Source organism: Bos taurus, chromosome 12, assembly GCF_002263795.3.
Source record: "Bos taurus isolate L1 Dominette 01449 registration number 42190680 breed Hereford chromosome 12, ARS-UCD2.0, whole genome shotgun sequence".
In the NCBI taxonomy this organism is placed as follows: Eukaryota; Metazoa; Chordata; class Mammalia; order Artiodactyla; family Bovidae; genus Bos; species Bos taurus.
The window spans coordinates 77718247-77732969 of record NC_037339.1 but is presented as its reverse complement, the minus strand read 5'-3'; the positions used below and the strand labels follow the sequence as shown (position 1 = coordinate 77732969).

At 40.6% G+C, this 14723-nt stretch overlaps 1 protein-coding gene across 5 annotated transcripts in view; it reads left to right on the top strand.

Moving 5' to 3' along the window:
• The window catches only part of NALCN (sodium leak channel, non-selective), a 303303-nt gene that overhangs the window by 135669 nt on the left and 152911 nt on the right, over positions 1–14723 (top strand). For all 5 annotated transcript variants that reach the window (XM_025000161.2, XM_059892311.1, XM_059892312.1 and 2 more), the window contains 2 exons: positions 84–251; positions 8429–8620. In XM_025000161.2, the coding sequence (XP_024855929.1) occupies positions 84–251; positions 8429–8620 (360 nt within the window). The remainder of the gene's footprint in view (positions 1–83; positions 252–8428; positions 8621–14723) is intronic.

Below are 14723 nucleotides of genomic sequence, written 5' to 3'. Positions count from 1 at the left end.
TGAAAATTCATGCACTAACAAACACATGACATATTTTGAAATAAATTGTGGGTTGATTTTAATTTCACTCTTTTTTCCTCTAGGTGGCTTTTACAGTACTTTTTGATTTGGAAGCACTTCTGAAGATATGGTGTTTGGGATTCACTGGATATATTAGCTCATCTCTCCACAAATTCGAGCTGCTACTCGTAATTGGAACCACTCTTCATGCATATCCAGACCTTTATCATTCCCAGTTCACATACTTTCAGGTAATACACATAATGCCTGTTTTTCTTTAGAATTGTTTTCTTTCCAGAGAACATACATGCATTCTAACAACTAGATATTGCAACAACCTTTCTAACTACAAACTTGAGATGGGCTCAGTGACATCTTAAATACCAAAAATAGCACATTCATAAATCGTAGGGACTTCCTTGGTGGCCCAGAGATTAACACTCGAGCTTCCAATACAGGAGACGCTGGTTTAATTCCTGGTCAGGGAACTAAGAGCTCACGTGTGCTGGTATAACCAAAAATAAATGAAGTAAATCAGATATAATGGACTTCCCTGCAGACTAGTGATTAGGACTCTGTACTTCCACTGCAGGGAGCACAGGTTCAATCCCTGGTCAGGAAACTAAGATCCTACATGTCTCATGGCATGGCAAAAGATAAAAAATTACTGTTTATAAACTCCAAAAAATTTATAGTAATAAATGGAGGTGTTTTTCATACAGTTCACAAAAAGTTAGCACAGCACAATAGACATACATATTTTATATTCACATGGGTATTATAATCTGAGCATTCATATTAAATTTTGAAATTGATATATGACTTTATATATGACTTTAATTCCAAGAGTAGATCTCCCTTCTTAATAAGCCTAAATTTGTTTGCTCAAAAGTACTTAAAATTGAAACAATAAAAAATTAAACTTACCTTTACAGAATATAGTCATACTTTATTATTTAAAAATGCCTATAAATTTCTTTGTGGTGATTAAATTATAATATCTGTAATTTTTACTTTGTAATAACTGGGTATCTATTGTTTTAAGTGCATTATATTGAATCATATTACTTTATAATCGTTAAGTAAACAAAAGTGAGTATTAATGTTATGTTCTTTGTTAGCAGTAGCCATGTGCTGAGTGATATTTTAAATACTTGGTCAAAATATATGTATATGGGATATCCTAATTTTAAAAATCTCATAGTCATTTTCTGAGTCGAAATTTGGTTATTTATATAATTTGTCATGTAAATGTCAGAAGTTGCATTGTTTTCTTAATAGATATTTTAAAGACTTGGAGAATTAAATGGCAGTAGAATTTTTAAAAACTATGCAGCGAAAGAAGATTCTAATTCCTTAGATGAAAGAAAATACATTCCAACTTCACTGATGAGCTTATTTATTGGTGCTGAAGCTGTCATATTCAGAGCAATATTAACTTCAACTGCCAGATTGCAATCTGAAACTGAATACTTCTGATACCTAGAAGAAAGGACATGAAAATACAGTTCACAAAAATGAAAAACATACCCCACAAACACACATAAAAAGCTGAGTCTCCAGCAATCACAGCCAAGCATATTGAACTCACAGAGGGCATCATGGTTCGAGCTTTCAGTACTGTCAACATCTTAGAACGAAAATCCCTTGTCACTTGTTGGGTTATATCCTCAGGCTTGGTTATCATAAGTGAGATGGCTGGGGCAGGAGACATACACATTTAAAACTCTTGATACAAAATATGCTTTCCAAGCATATGTCATTATATGCTCTTGGGCACTGCTGTCTAGATTCACAGAATCAACATGCACATTTAGTACCTAATGTTAGAGAATCATTGTACATAATTGCAGAAAATATGCCTCATAGTTAAAGCTACAACATATCTTTTTTATAAACCTATTAAATTAACCAAATTAAGAAAGACATTGATGCCTCTTTCAGCAAGGATACCAGATAAAATATATTCAGGGCTTGCTTTAAAATTGTTAGCTTTTCTTTCAGATAATTTTTCATTGAAAAGTTACACATAGGTCAAAGTTTTGCAAACAAAGATATTTAGTCTAGGATTATTGATGAGAGAAAAAATGGGAACTGTTTAAGTGATAAATGTGAGGAATAGCTTGGTAAGTCATATGGAAATTTGACCATAAAAATGATTATGATGAACAGTGGTAAAGAACCCACCTTCCAATGCAGGAGACATAAGAGACGTGGGTTCTATCCCTCAGTCAGGAAGATCCCTTGGAAAAGAGCATGGCAACCCACTCCAGTATTCTTGCCTGGAGAATCCCATTGACAGAGGAGCCTGGTGGGCTACAGTCCATGGGGTCACAAAGAGTCGGACACGACTAAAGCGACTGAGCTCACATAGTAACTTAAAGATATGATTGTTTTATTTACATGAAAACAGTATAAAAGTATATAACAGGTATAGCTACAAATCCAGCCTATAAATAACGTATGTAGTTTATATATGTTTATAGAATACCTATAAATGAAAAAATGGCTGGAAAGAAATAACCCAAATTATTACAAATCGTTAATAGTCACCATCTCTAGGTTCTTTTCCTCTAGTCTATTTTACACAAAATATCTAAAATCGGTATGCATGGCTCTAATCATTGTATATATATACAGACATATAGCTATAGATATGGTCACATAATGCCTGGTCAGTGAAGTTTGCATTTTTTTTCTGGCCATACCATGCAGCTTGTGGGATCTTAGTTCCCCAACTAGCGAGGCCCACAACAGTGAGTGCACAGAGTCCTAACCAGTGGACCGCCAGGAGCTTCCCAAAGTTAACAATGTTAATGCCTATATAATTTGTAATAGTTTAATTTTTTGTTAGTAGTTGAGTGATTTTCATTCGTCTCTCTGTGTCCATGGCCAAGTTTATATTTTTCTAATGAGATCATTAGACACTGCCTCGTTTATTTTGTGCCTAAGAGATAAGTCTCTCAAGAAGTTTAGATACCTCAGGATTTTTGCAGATTCACAGATGGGGAACCCACTGTCCTGAACAGATTGGCTCTTTATGGGCTGACTTTGATCTCCCTGGTTGGTCCGCATGCTTGTTTCTCATCTCACTTGACCTTGCTTCATTATGTTGGCAGCAGTTCTTCCCGGAATGGATGTCACATTTTTCATATTTAAACGAAGTCAACATTTGAGTACAAAATGTCTCCCTTTTTATCCGTCATCTCTGAGAGTTGATATTCAGTTGAGTTGCTCAGTTGTGTCCGACTCTTTATGACCCCATGGACTGCAGCACGCCAGGCTTCCCTGTCTATCACCAACTCCCGCAGCTTGCTCAAACTCATGTCCATCAAGTCAGTGATGCCATCCAGCCATCTCATCCTCTGTCGTCCCTTTGTCCTCCTGCCTTCAATATTTGTGTACAAAAAACGTCTCCCTTATATCACTTATCTCTGAGAGTTGGTATCACCCATCTATTTATCCAAGGGGTATTTCTGAAGCACCTCCTATGTGTCAGGCACAGTTCCAGACCTTGAGGGAGAGAGGTGAACAAGACAGAGAAGATCCCTACCTTGGGAAACTTGCATTCTAGACGGCAAGCCTTTCACATACAAGTGCATGAAAGGAGTAGGAGTGCTGGAAATGCGATTCAGAAGGAGCAAGCAGGGGGAAAAGGAGAAGCTGTGGGGTGAGGGTGCTGTTTTGGCTAAGTTTGTCCAGGGAAGCCCTCTTTGAAGAGGGGACATCTGGGCAGAGAAAGAGTGAATCTTGAGAAGGTCTGTGGGGGATGCGTTCCAGGTAGAGAGAACCACGTGACCCCTGTCTTGAGGGGAATGTGTGCTTGATGGAGTGAACAGAGGCAGCACTGTCCCACTGAAAGTCACAGAATGTTCGATCCTTGGGTCAGGAAGATCCTCTGGAGAAGTGAATGGCAACCCACTTCAGCATTCTTGCCTGGAGAATTCCATGGACAGAGGAGCCTAGCGGCTGTAGTTCATGGGTTGCAAAGAGTCGGACACGACTGAGCGACTGACACTTTCACTTTCATTTCTGGTTCTAACATAGCAGGGTGAGGACACTGGCTGGTATTTTTTGCACACCTAGGGTGTGCAGACACCCTGCCGAGTTCATGGTTCCATTTGTTTCTTGGTAGATAGAGAATATATGTGTAAACTGCTGTCCCTAGAGATTGAGTAACTCACCAAAGACCATATAACCAGCAAATGGTGGAAACTCATTCCCAAGAAGTTTAATCTCATAGTTCACATTCTTCTATTTTAAAGACTTTTTTTTTCTTTGAAGTGGACCATTTTTAAAGTTATTATTGAATTGGTTACTATATTGTTTCTGTTTTATGGCTGTGGGGCTCATGGGATCTTTGCTCCCCGACCAAGGATCAAACCCACATTGGAAGGGAAATTTTAACCACTGGAACATCAGAGAACTCCCCCCAGTAGTTCATGTTCTTAACCACGCAATTTTTACAGTCGTGCCATGGCTGTGCATCAGTCATGTCCGGCTCTGTACAACCACATGGGCTGTAGCCGGCCAGGCTGCTGCATTGGCAGGCGGATTCTTTGCCACCTGGGAAGCCCAACTTTTACAGTATCTCACTATTAATCAGCAGAGTGACTTTTAGTGACAGACTTAGAAATGTGACCAAGAAAATATGCTTTAAGAATAACCACAGAATGTCCTACCATGCTTATCTTTGAATGTCTGGTGTACTTTATTTTGTATCTGTTTTAATACAGAATCCAAAGGCTTTATTGGGTAGACAGAGTGAAAAGCACACTTATCCTCAAATAAACGAAAGGCGTAATTAGAGTCACCGATAAGGATTCTGCCTTGCCACGATGCAGGCTCACCCCCTCTGAAAACGCTGATCAAATCACCAGTGCGGGAATTGTGTTAAGTTCTATTTCTTCCAGCTAGTGAAATATTAATTTATCAAAATCGCACAGATGTACATAGGCTGTTTTCATTAGAATTTGGGACACGATTCAGAATTGCTTAGGCAGTCTTTTAAATGTGATTTTAATTCAAGTGGAGAAAACACAGGGTACTGTGAGCGATAGATCAGCTAAATTGTTCCTGTGAACTTTCCTGGACTCAGCTGTTTAACGATTAGATAGTGAATCATTTATGTCTGAGAATAAATAAGTCTGATAAATATGTAAAATCTTTTCATATTATTATTCTGGATGTTAATATGAGTGTTACTGTTTTAACAGTTCTTATGATAAAGCTGTTTGTTATTTGCAAAAATGACCCAAGTGTAATATGCTCTGGTTTGAAAGTCCTTGCTAAAAATTATAGTGGGAAAAATTGGTAGCTTAAACTTGCCTGTGGTATAAATGTTTAATTTGAACAATATTATTTCTCACATAAATTTTCTTCTTTTTGTGTGTATTGTGTGGTGGGTGGTGTTCAGTCGCTCAGTCAAGTCTGACTCTTTGCGACCCCACAGACTGTAGCCCGCCAGGCTCCTCTGTCCATGGGACTTCCCAGGCAAGAATAGTGGAGTGGGTTGCCATTTCCTTCTCCAGGGGAATCTTCCCAACCTAGGGACCGAACCCACTTCTCCTGTGTCCCCTGCACTGGCAGGAGTTAGATTCTTTACCACCAAGCCACCTGGGAAGTATATTAAATGAACATGAATGAAATCTACATTTTTTCAACTTCTTCAAACATTTGTCCATTAGTTGATTAGACATGTAGCTACAATGTTCTGCGACAACAGGAATCAGATTCACTATCAGTACGTGTGCAGGGTAAGTGGCTTCAGTTGTGTTTGACTCTCTGATATCGTATGGACTATAGCCCACCAGTAGTTCCTGTTAATTCAGAATCTGGTGGTAGGAGATACGTGTGACTTCAGAGATGGCAAATTCACAGGTTAATATGGTATCTCTGGGACTCGGTCCGTTTCTCCACTCACCTTTCTTCTGTGTTGGTATAATGCTTAAGCTGTCTTTCTCCATGTGGTGGCAAAGAAGGTCCCTAGAAGCTCGGAACTTATGTGGCTCTTATAGTAATTCCAGTTGGGGACTAAATATAGAATACTTCTTCTAGACCCCACAGAAGTTCTGATGACTGAGGTCATTGTGAATACTGTGGCCAGGCCTGGATTGTGGAAGTCAGGGAGTCCCTTCTGGGCCTCATAGATTAAGAGCAGAGTAGAAATGATTTGCCAAAGGAAAATCAGAAGGATTAGCAAGCTAGGGTTGCTGGGAAAAAAATCCAAACTCATGTTTTTATTTGTGTAAAAATTTTAATATAAGCTTTTAAAGCATTTCCTTTTCCTTACCATATTCTGTTTTCTCCTGAGAAGCCTTCAAAGATACCTTAAGTTCTTATTGATACTGAACCATCTTGAACTACTGTTTCAATTATCATCTTTCATTTATGCCAAGACCTCAATTTTTCTATTTTAACATCTCTAAACTGGAATCTGTCTTCCCTGGTGACTCAGACGGTAAAGATTCTGCCTGTAACGCAGGAGACCCCGGTTCAATCCCCAGGTAGGGAAGATCACTTGGAGAAAGAAACAGTAACCCAATCCAGTATTGTTGCCTGGAGAATTCCATGGACAGAAGAGCCTGGCAGGCTGCTACAGTCCGTGGGGTCTCAAAGGGTCAGACATGACTGAATGACTAACACTTTCAAACTGGGATCTGCCTTATAATCAGTGATGTGTTATACTTTAATCAGCAGCATTTTCAATTTCTTAACAGCACATAAAAAAAATCAATGGCATCTTAGACTTGTTGAAAAATGTTACTTTTCTGTACTTTATACTTCAACTTTTAATTATATTCTACTTTATGCTTTTAATCTTATAGACATACCCTTAAGAGCTGTGCCTTTGTATTATATTAACACTCAGTGTGTAATAGGAATAGCCATTGGATCTTATTTGTCCAACACTGCGTTTGGCACATAATAGTATTTTTTAAGTGAATGAGAAAATTACTTATGTGTGGGAGTTTTTGCATATATATTCAAAACGTGTAAACATGTGTGTTTAGATAACCAGCTAAGCACAAGGTTCTAAAAAGTTCTAAAAAAATAACAAAGTTCTAAAAATCAGGGCTTGGATAAGATTGATGTACGTTTTCTCCACTTGGTGAGTGAGTGAAAATCATTCAGTTGTGTCCTTCTCTTTGTGACCCCATGGACTGAAACCACCCCCCCCAACTCAACTCCTCTGTCCATGGAATTCTCCAGGCAAGAATAATGGAATGGGCTACCATTTCCTTCTCTGAGGGGATCTTTCTGACCTGGGGATCAAAACCAAGTCTCCCACATTTCAGGCGAATTCTTTACCATCTGAGCCCCCAGGGAAGCCCCCTGTTCCCTGTGGTCATCCATAAAGCCAGCCTATTGGGTTGGTTTGAAGCTGTCACCTTTTATATGAAGCTTTTATTTCTGATCCAAATGGGCAACTCCAGTTGTTCTCATTGCCCAGCTAGAGGAGGATATAACAAATGTCCAGGCCAAATTCATTTAATTTCATGGTTCCTGTTTTGTTCCCATTTAATCCACCTTGTCTGACCATGGACTCAGTCTACATCCCAGCATGTCTGAATCTGGAGTTCCTCAAAGAGTTCTAAAAATGCACATGCCAAAACTCAATTGCCAGTGAGAGCAAGAAGGAAGTATATAGGAGAGTAAAGTGAATGTAAGAGTCTGTTAAATCCATAAAAGTAGACAGATCAGAGGTTGAGAGCTTGTACAGAGTGAACTATACAGAATAAGACACATGTCATTATATTTTGTACCAACTGCTCAGAATAAAAACACTTGAACTATTAAAGAAAAAATAAGGTGTAAAAATTACTTCCTTTCACATTCCATAAGTCTGAACCTAGTCTACCAGCCACACTTGTAAGTGGGGCTACAAAATGCAGCATATACCCCTGGGTAACTAATTGCTAGGCTAAAATTCAGAAAGTTCTATTAATTAAAGGAAGGATAGAATGGGTCTTATGGTAACAGTCTAGCCATGAATAAAGACTCCCTGATGGAAAGATTTTTTAAATTGCTTTATGAATGTACAATAATCCCTAGGAAGGGCTGTTTTATGACAATGAATATAGCTAATATTGAACTAATGTTTTCTTTGATATTTGAACATTAGGAAAAATTGTCCACTTTATTTCAACAATAGTGTTAATTAATGCCACTTTGAATTATCACAGCATATGTTAAAACAGAGTTGTCACCATTTTCCTGCCTTCATTCCTTTGGGATTTGTTGAGTTCTTATTGTACAGCAGGCACTGAACTAGGCTAATATCTTAGCTCTTAAAGTGTTTCATCACTAATACTCAGACGGAAAATGCGATTTTATAGAGTGCTACAAAAAAATGAGATTTTAGTATGAACTTATTTAAGATTCAATGTTAACGGTCGAGTGTGTGTGTTTTTCTCTCCTACGACAGGTTCTTCGGGTAGTTCGGCTTATTAAAATCTCACCTGCATTAGAAGACTTTGTGTACAAGATCTTTGGTCCTGGAAAAAAGCTGGGGAGTTTGGTTGTATTTACTGCCAGCCTCTTGATTGTTATGTCGGCAATTAGTCTGCAGATGTTCTGCTTTGTCGAAGAGCTGGATAGATTCACGACATTTCCAAGGGTAAGAACAAAAAATGCAGTCAGTGTAATGCAGTTATTTTTTATTTTAGTAATAATGCTTAATGTCAAAGTCATTTCACTTTAGCAGAGGTTTAAAAAATACTGACTTTTTTTTTATAACTTGGAGTAATTCGATGTTAATATTCATAGTGGTCTCTTCTACAGAATACAGGTGTCTGAGCACATTTTCAGCATTGTCAGATTATGTGTCAATTCTAAAATTCTGGAAACAATCTAATAGAATGAGATGCAGAAACCAATAAAGATGGATGATAGGGTTCTTAGTACCTATAAATGAAAATATAGCAGAATTTTAAAATTATTAATTTTACAATGTTTGAAGTTTGCTTTTATGTGTTTGTGAGAGGTAACATTTTTAAATCTGTTTTACAGTTCATGTATATTTTATGTCAGGCATAATCTAGAAGAGAATTTTTATTTTCAATATATAAATTTCATAAACTCTTCAGATTTGAACTGTCTTTAAAAGATCATCTAGTTCATATCTCTGTATTCTTATTAAGGTTCACTTAGGTTGAAAAGAAAGTTAAAAACCGATCAATCAATAAAAAAACTAATTAGTCCCTAATCAGAAGGACCCTGAAGTTTAAACTCTATGAAGATTCAAAAATATGAAAAAAATATAATGACCAAGACAAAGTTTATCACCATAACTGAAATAGTAAGGTCTGTTATATGAGAAGAATTGTCTTGGGGTAAGAACAACAAATAATACATCAAAAAAAAAAGCTTTAAGGGTAAAGTTATCTGTGTCATAATGGATAGACTAATATAGCCTGTTTTGTTTTTTTTTTAAATCTTAACAGATAGGCTAATAAACTCTGGGTTATTGTTTGTTTGTTTTTTAATCTTGTGCTAAATGTGTTACTCATCGCCAAGCATCTATTGAATGTCTATCAAGAACCAGGCAGTCTTGGTGATCCTGAGGTATAAATGCAATTCAGTTCCCAGTCTAAAGGAATTCCAGTTGAGAGGCAGGTAATCACTAAGCAAATATCAAGCATGACGGGTTTTGATAAAGGCAAACACTGGGAACCCAGAGGGAAGGTGCACAACCAGGAGTGGAAAAATCCAGAAAGACTCTGTGGAACAGGAGGTTAGTGAAGAAGAGCAGGATGAAGCCGGATGAAGTGCAAAGAGCAGTGTTTTTCCGGGTCTTGTGTTGAAGCTCTGAAGTGAGCCATATCTTGTTCGAGAACTTAAAGGAGAAAGAACAGTTGATGGCAAACAGGAGGACATAAAGCCAAGGAACTTGTAAGTGGATGAAAGCATGATCGTGATTAAACGTTGATAAGAGAGTGCAAGGAGGGGGCAACAAAGATGGCGCGAGGCCAGGAGAAGGGCGGCAGGCGGTTTCCAGAGGCGGCTGCAGGGCCGGCACTGGGACTGCCGTAGGCAGGAGTTGAGCTGTCAGGTGTCGAGGTGGTCTTGTAGGACGGTGAGCCCAAAGTCACGGCGAGCCTTGGTTCACTTACCGCCCCAGTGCAGGCAGCAGGTAGGAGCGGGTATGGCTGCCCGGGTCCCCTTCTGCCCGCTGAGCAAGGCAGGGTGAGGGGCTGGTGGATGGGTCTCTGGTGTGGAGGGGAGAGAGGGGTCCGGGCATTCCCTGGGAGTCCTAAACAAAGCTCCTGCCCTCTTATGGGCCAGGGAGTGAGGGTGAGGGTTGGGGGCTTGCCTAGAGGAAAGGCTGGAAGTGAAAATGTGCTGAGTCAAGGTGGCGAAAAGTGCTGAACGCCGCCATGAGAAGCCCCTCCGAGGAGAGGCCAGGAAGCCAGAGACGTGAGCAGGCAGCCTGCGGGCCTGTCTCATTCCCTGAAACTCGCTCCAGAGACTGCGGTGCAGGGCTGTGCCCGAGACCGAGGGGCAGGGCAGCTTCCCTCCCGCAGGGACCTTCCAGGCAAAGCCTGGTTGTTGTTCATGGCCGGGCCGCTTAGGATTGGCCTGAAACCAGACTTCCCTACAGAAAGGCCTGCTCTTCCTCCAGGGACAGAGAGATGCAAGCAAAGATGACAGTGTCGTCAAGGCCAGCTTGTCCTAGGCTGCCCCCTCGCTGTCCCCTCATGGGGTAAATACAAAGAGCAGGCTGCCATATTTGTTATCTGTCTTCACGGCCTACCCCTCAGGCCTCACTAAGGGTCAGCCATTGTTCTGGGCGAGAGGGTACTAAGTGGAAACAGCCTGTATTTATTTATTGCACAGACCTATCTTAATTTCATAATTTATCCTCACTTTTCACCCTTTCCTCCCATTTCACACAACCGATTTTATATCCTTTACCCCATACCTCTTTTTGGAGTGCAGAATATTCTAGATATTTTAAGGGTGATATCTCATTCCAGAGTTGTCTGAATCAGCCCCCTGTAACCAGCGTGTTAATATTTCTATAGCAGAACATCAACCTTCAGACAAAGAAGGATCAGTTCAGTTCAGTTGCTCAATCGTGTCCAACTCTTTGCAACCCCATGAACCGCAGCACACCAGGCCTCCCTGTCCATCGCCAACTCTCAGAGGTTACCCAAACTCATGTCCATTGAGGCGGTGATGCCATCCAGCCATCTCATCCTCTGTCGTCCCCTTCTCCTCCTGCCTTCAATCTTCCCCAGCATCAGGGTCTTTTCCAATGAGTCAGCCCTTCACATCAGGTGGCCAAAGTACTGGAGTTTCAACTTCAGCATCAGTCCTTCCAATGAACACTCAGGACTGATCGCCTTTAGGATGGACTGGTTGGATCTCCTTGCAGTCCAAGGGACTCTCAAGAGTCTTCTCCAACACCACAGTTCAAAAGTATCAATTGTTCAGTGCTCAGCTTTCTTTATAGTCCAACTCTCACATCCATACATGCCCACTGGAAAACCATAGCCTTGACTAGATGGACCTTTGTTGACAAAGTAATGTCTCTGCTTTTTAATATGCTGTCTAGGTTGGTCATAACTTTCCTTCCAAGGAGTAAGCATCTTTTATAAATAATACAATAAATAAGTCATAGGTCAGGTCAGACTTTTGCCACTAAATGAGCTACCAGCAAAACACAACACAACACCTTTGGATATTTTCAAAGTGTTTTGAATGTTGAAATTGAAAATAAGAGCCTGCATACAAAATCATCCTGGATAAGAGTCTATACTTCCCACTCCATTACTTTTTAGTTGCGATCAGTCACTCTGTTGTATCCAACTCTTTGTGACCCCATGGACTATAGCCCTCTAGGCTCCTATGTCCATGGGACTTTCCAGGGAAGAATACTGGAGTGGGTTTCCATAAGACACCAAACAAATTATACTTTAAACTTTTTTTTTTGCATCTAATATATAGGCAAAAATGGGACTTCCCTGGTGGTCCAGTGGCTAAGACTTTGCCTTTCAATGTAGAGGGTATAGGTTGGATCCTTGGTCAGGCAGCTAAGATCCCACATGCCACATGGTGAAAAACTAAAACAAAAGCAGTATTGTGCCAAATTCAATAACTTTAAAAATGGTCCACATCAAAAAATCTTAAAATACAGGCAAAAATGGTATTTTCCGCATTATATTATATGTGTTGAATAATATATAAACAATCCAACCCTGGGCTTAGAAAGCATTAGGGAAAAAAAAAGTGACATCCTGTATAATATATTTGAAATTGGCATAATACAGAGGCTACTCAATATTAAAGACAAGGCTGCTTTAGATACCTTGGGATTTGCTCTGTTTCTCTAGCTATAATAGTAATCAAGGAACATTGCATTTTCAGATCTCCCAATTACTCAATTGTGCTTCTGCTTCTCTGCCTGATTACTGTGACCATCTTAATGAAAGCAGCCAGTGACTAGGGAGCCCCCTAATCGGTTATCCAGCAGCTGACAGTGTTGAAACAGGAAGGGACTGGCTTTCTCCTTGCATATGGATGCAGTTAAGAATTAAATCCCCGAAACATAATCAAATTTTACAAGAAATGTTAACAGTATTACAATTACAAAAAGCAGTTATTATCATTCTAAGTCAAAGCACCATCCACGGGTGACACTTGCCTGATAGGAAGGGATCAAGAAAGATGGTTATAAACACAAGCCAGCTATGCTTGATTTCTGTGGTCTTGCTTTCTTTCCTGCTCATGAGATGTGTCTCTCTGTACTCAATGGTTGGGTGTTGAGGTGTGTGCTAAGTCACTTCAGTCGCGTCCAACTCTTGGCGACCCCATGGACTGTAGCCCACCAGGTTCCTCTGTCCATGGAACTCTCCAGGCAAGAATAATGGAGTGGGTTGCCATTTCTTTCTCCAGGGGACCTTCCCCATCCAGGGATCAAACCTCAGTCTTCTGCATTGCAGACGGTTTTTTTACCCACCAAGCTAGCAGGGAAGCCCAACATTTGTGCCTGAAAGCTCATTATTTGGGCTGTTTTCTGGAAGTTGACCTTGACGCAGCCATCCAGGGCAGGTATAGTCTCTCCAGGGAAACAGGACTAGATGTAAAACCAAACCCTGATTTGGCTGGACCTGATTGTATCTTGGGCTCAGCAACCTGCCGTGAGATGCCTCTAGGAGGAGCTGACATGGACACAAAAGCTGATTTCCCATCCAAATCCCAGGAAGAGAGCCCTGGAGGGACAGAGGGACAGTGAGACAACAGCAACCTGGGCAAACTCAGTGACTGCCCAGTGCCTTGAACCTCTGATTCAGCTCCACCCACGTGGAAAACCCAGTGCTTCCTGAACTGAAAGGATGCCAAAGGAATTAGCATTATTCCACCAGTTCCCCATTGGTCTCCTTGCCTAACACTGCAGCTCATTCTCCATTTGCATTAAAACTGCAAATTTGCACATTCTTAGGTATGAATTGTCTCATGCCATTCTCCCATTTAAAATGCTTCAAGATCCTCCTTTCCAACTCAAGATAACAAACATTTTAATAGGGTTTTCAGTATCTTTTCATCTCTGGCCCCACTTACCTCTTTGGACTCAGATTTCAGGATTTCCTCCAGCATCACTTTCAAAGGCAGAGATGTGTCCGTCTTTTTTTGTTTGTTTGTTTTAATGCTGTGAAGCATGTGAAATCTTAGTTCCCCAACCAGAAATCGAACCCATAGTCCCTGTGGTGGAAGCTCAGAGTTTTAACCAGTGGACCATCAGGGAAGTCCATCCTGATGGTGTCCATCTTGCTCATTTAAATCCTCCCTGTTCAGCACAACCATTGCCACAGGGTAGCTGGTGAATAGATGTTTGAATGAAGAATGAATAATGATGCTGGACCAAAGCAAACCTCTCTGATCCTCCCATGCCTTATTAGCTCACCAGGTCAGATTCCTTCTTCACTGTTGTCCACAGCTCTGGGAACCCCCTTAGCCTCCATCATGCCCCTCACCCTTCTCCCATCAGCAGTGTTAGTGTAATTCTGTCAGAATGCTTTGGCTGCCAGTAGTAGAAAATTGACTCCAACTGTCTTAAATAATTAGGAAATTCATGTCACAAAATTCAAGAGATTAGGTAGACTTTAGGAAGCCAGGACTCTGAATCTTCCATGAAAATTCTCTCAGGTGTTGTCATGAGTTGACTTACATGCCCCTAAAGACATGCTGAAGTTCTAACCCCCCAGGATCCCAAAAATGTGGCCTTATCTGGAAATAGAAGTGATCAGGTTAAAAGAAGATCCTTAGAGTGAACTCTGATCCAATATGGCCGACATTCCATACAAAAGGGAGCATTTGACACCCACACAGACATACACGGAGAGAAGACCATGTGAAGAAGCGCATGGGGAAGGTGGCCATGTGACTGGCAGGGCATCTACAAGCCAGGGAGGCCCAAGGATTGCTAGCAAGAGCCCAAAGCAGAAGAGGCAAGGAAACCCTTCCGAGGGAGGCTTCAGAGGAAGTGTGGTCTTGCCAACAGCTTGATTTCTGACTGCCATAGCCTCCAGAACTATGAGAATACATTCCCATTGTTTGAAACCACCTAGTTGTAGGTACCAGCAATCCTAGCAAACCAATGTAGTTTCCTTCTCTGTGTGATATCTTTGTGTGAACAAAATGGATGCACCATTTCTGGGCTTCATGATAAAATCTCTAAGAAGAAGGACATCGTCTCCACCCAGGTCTCCTCCTTAGAA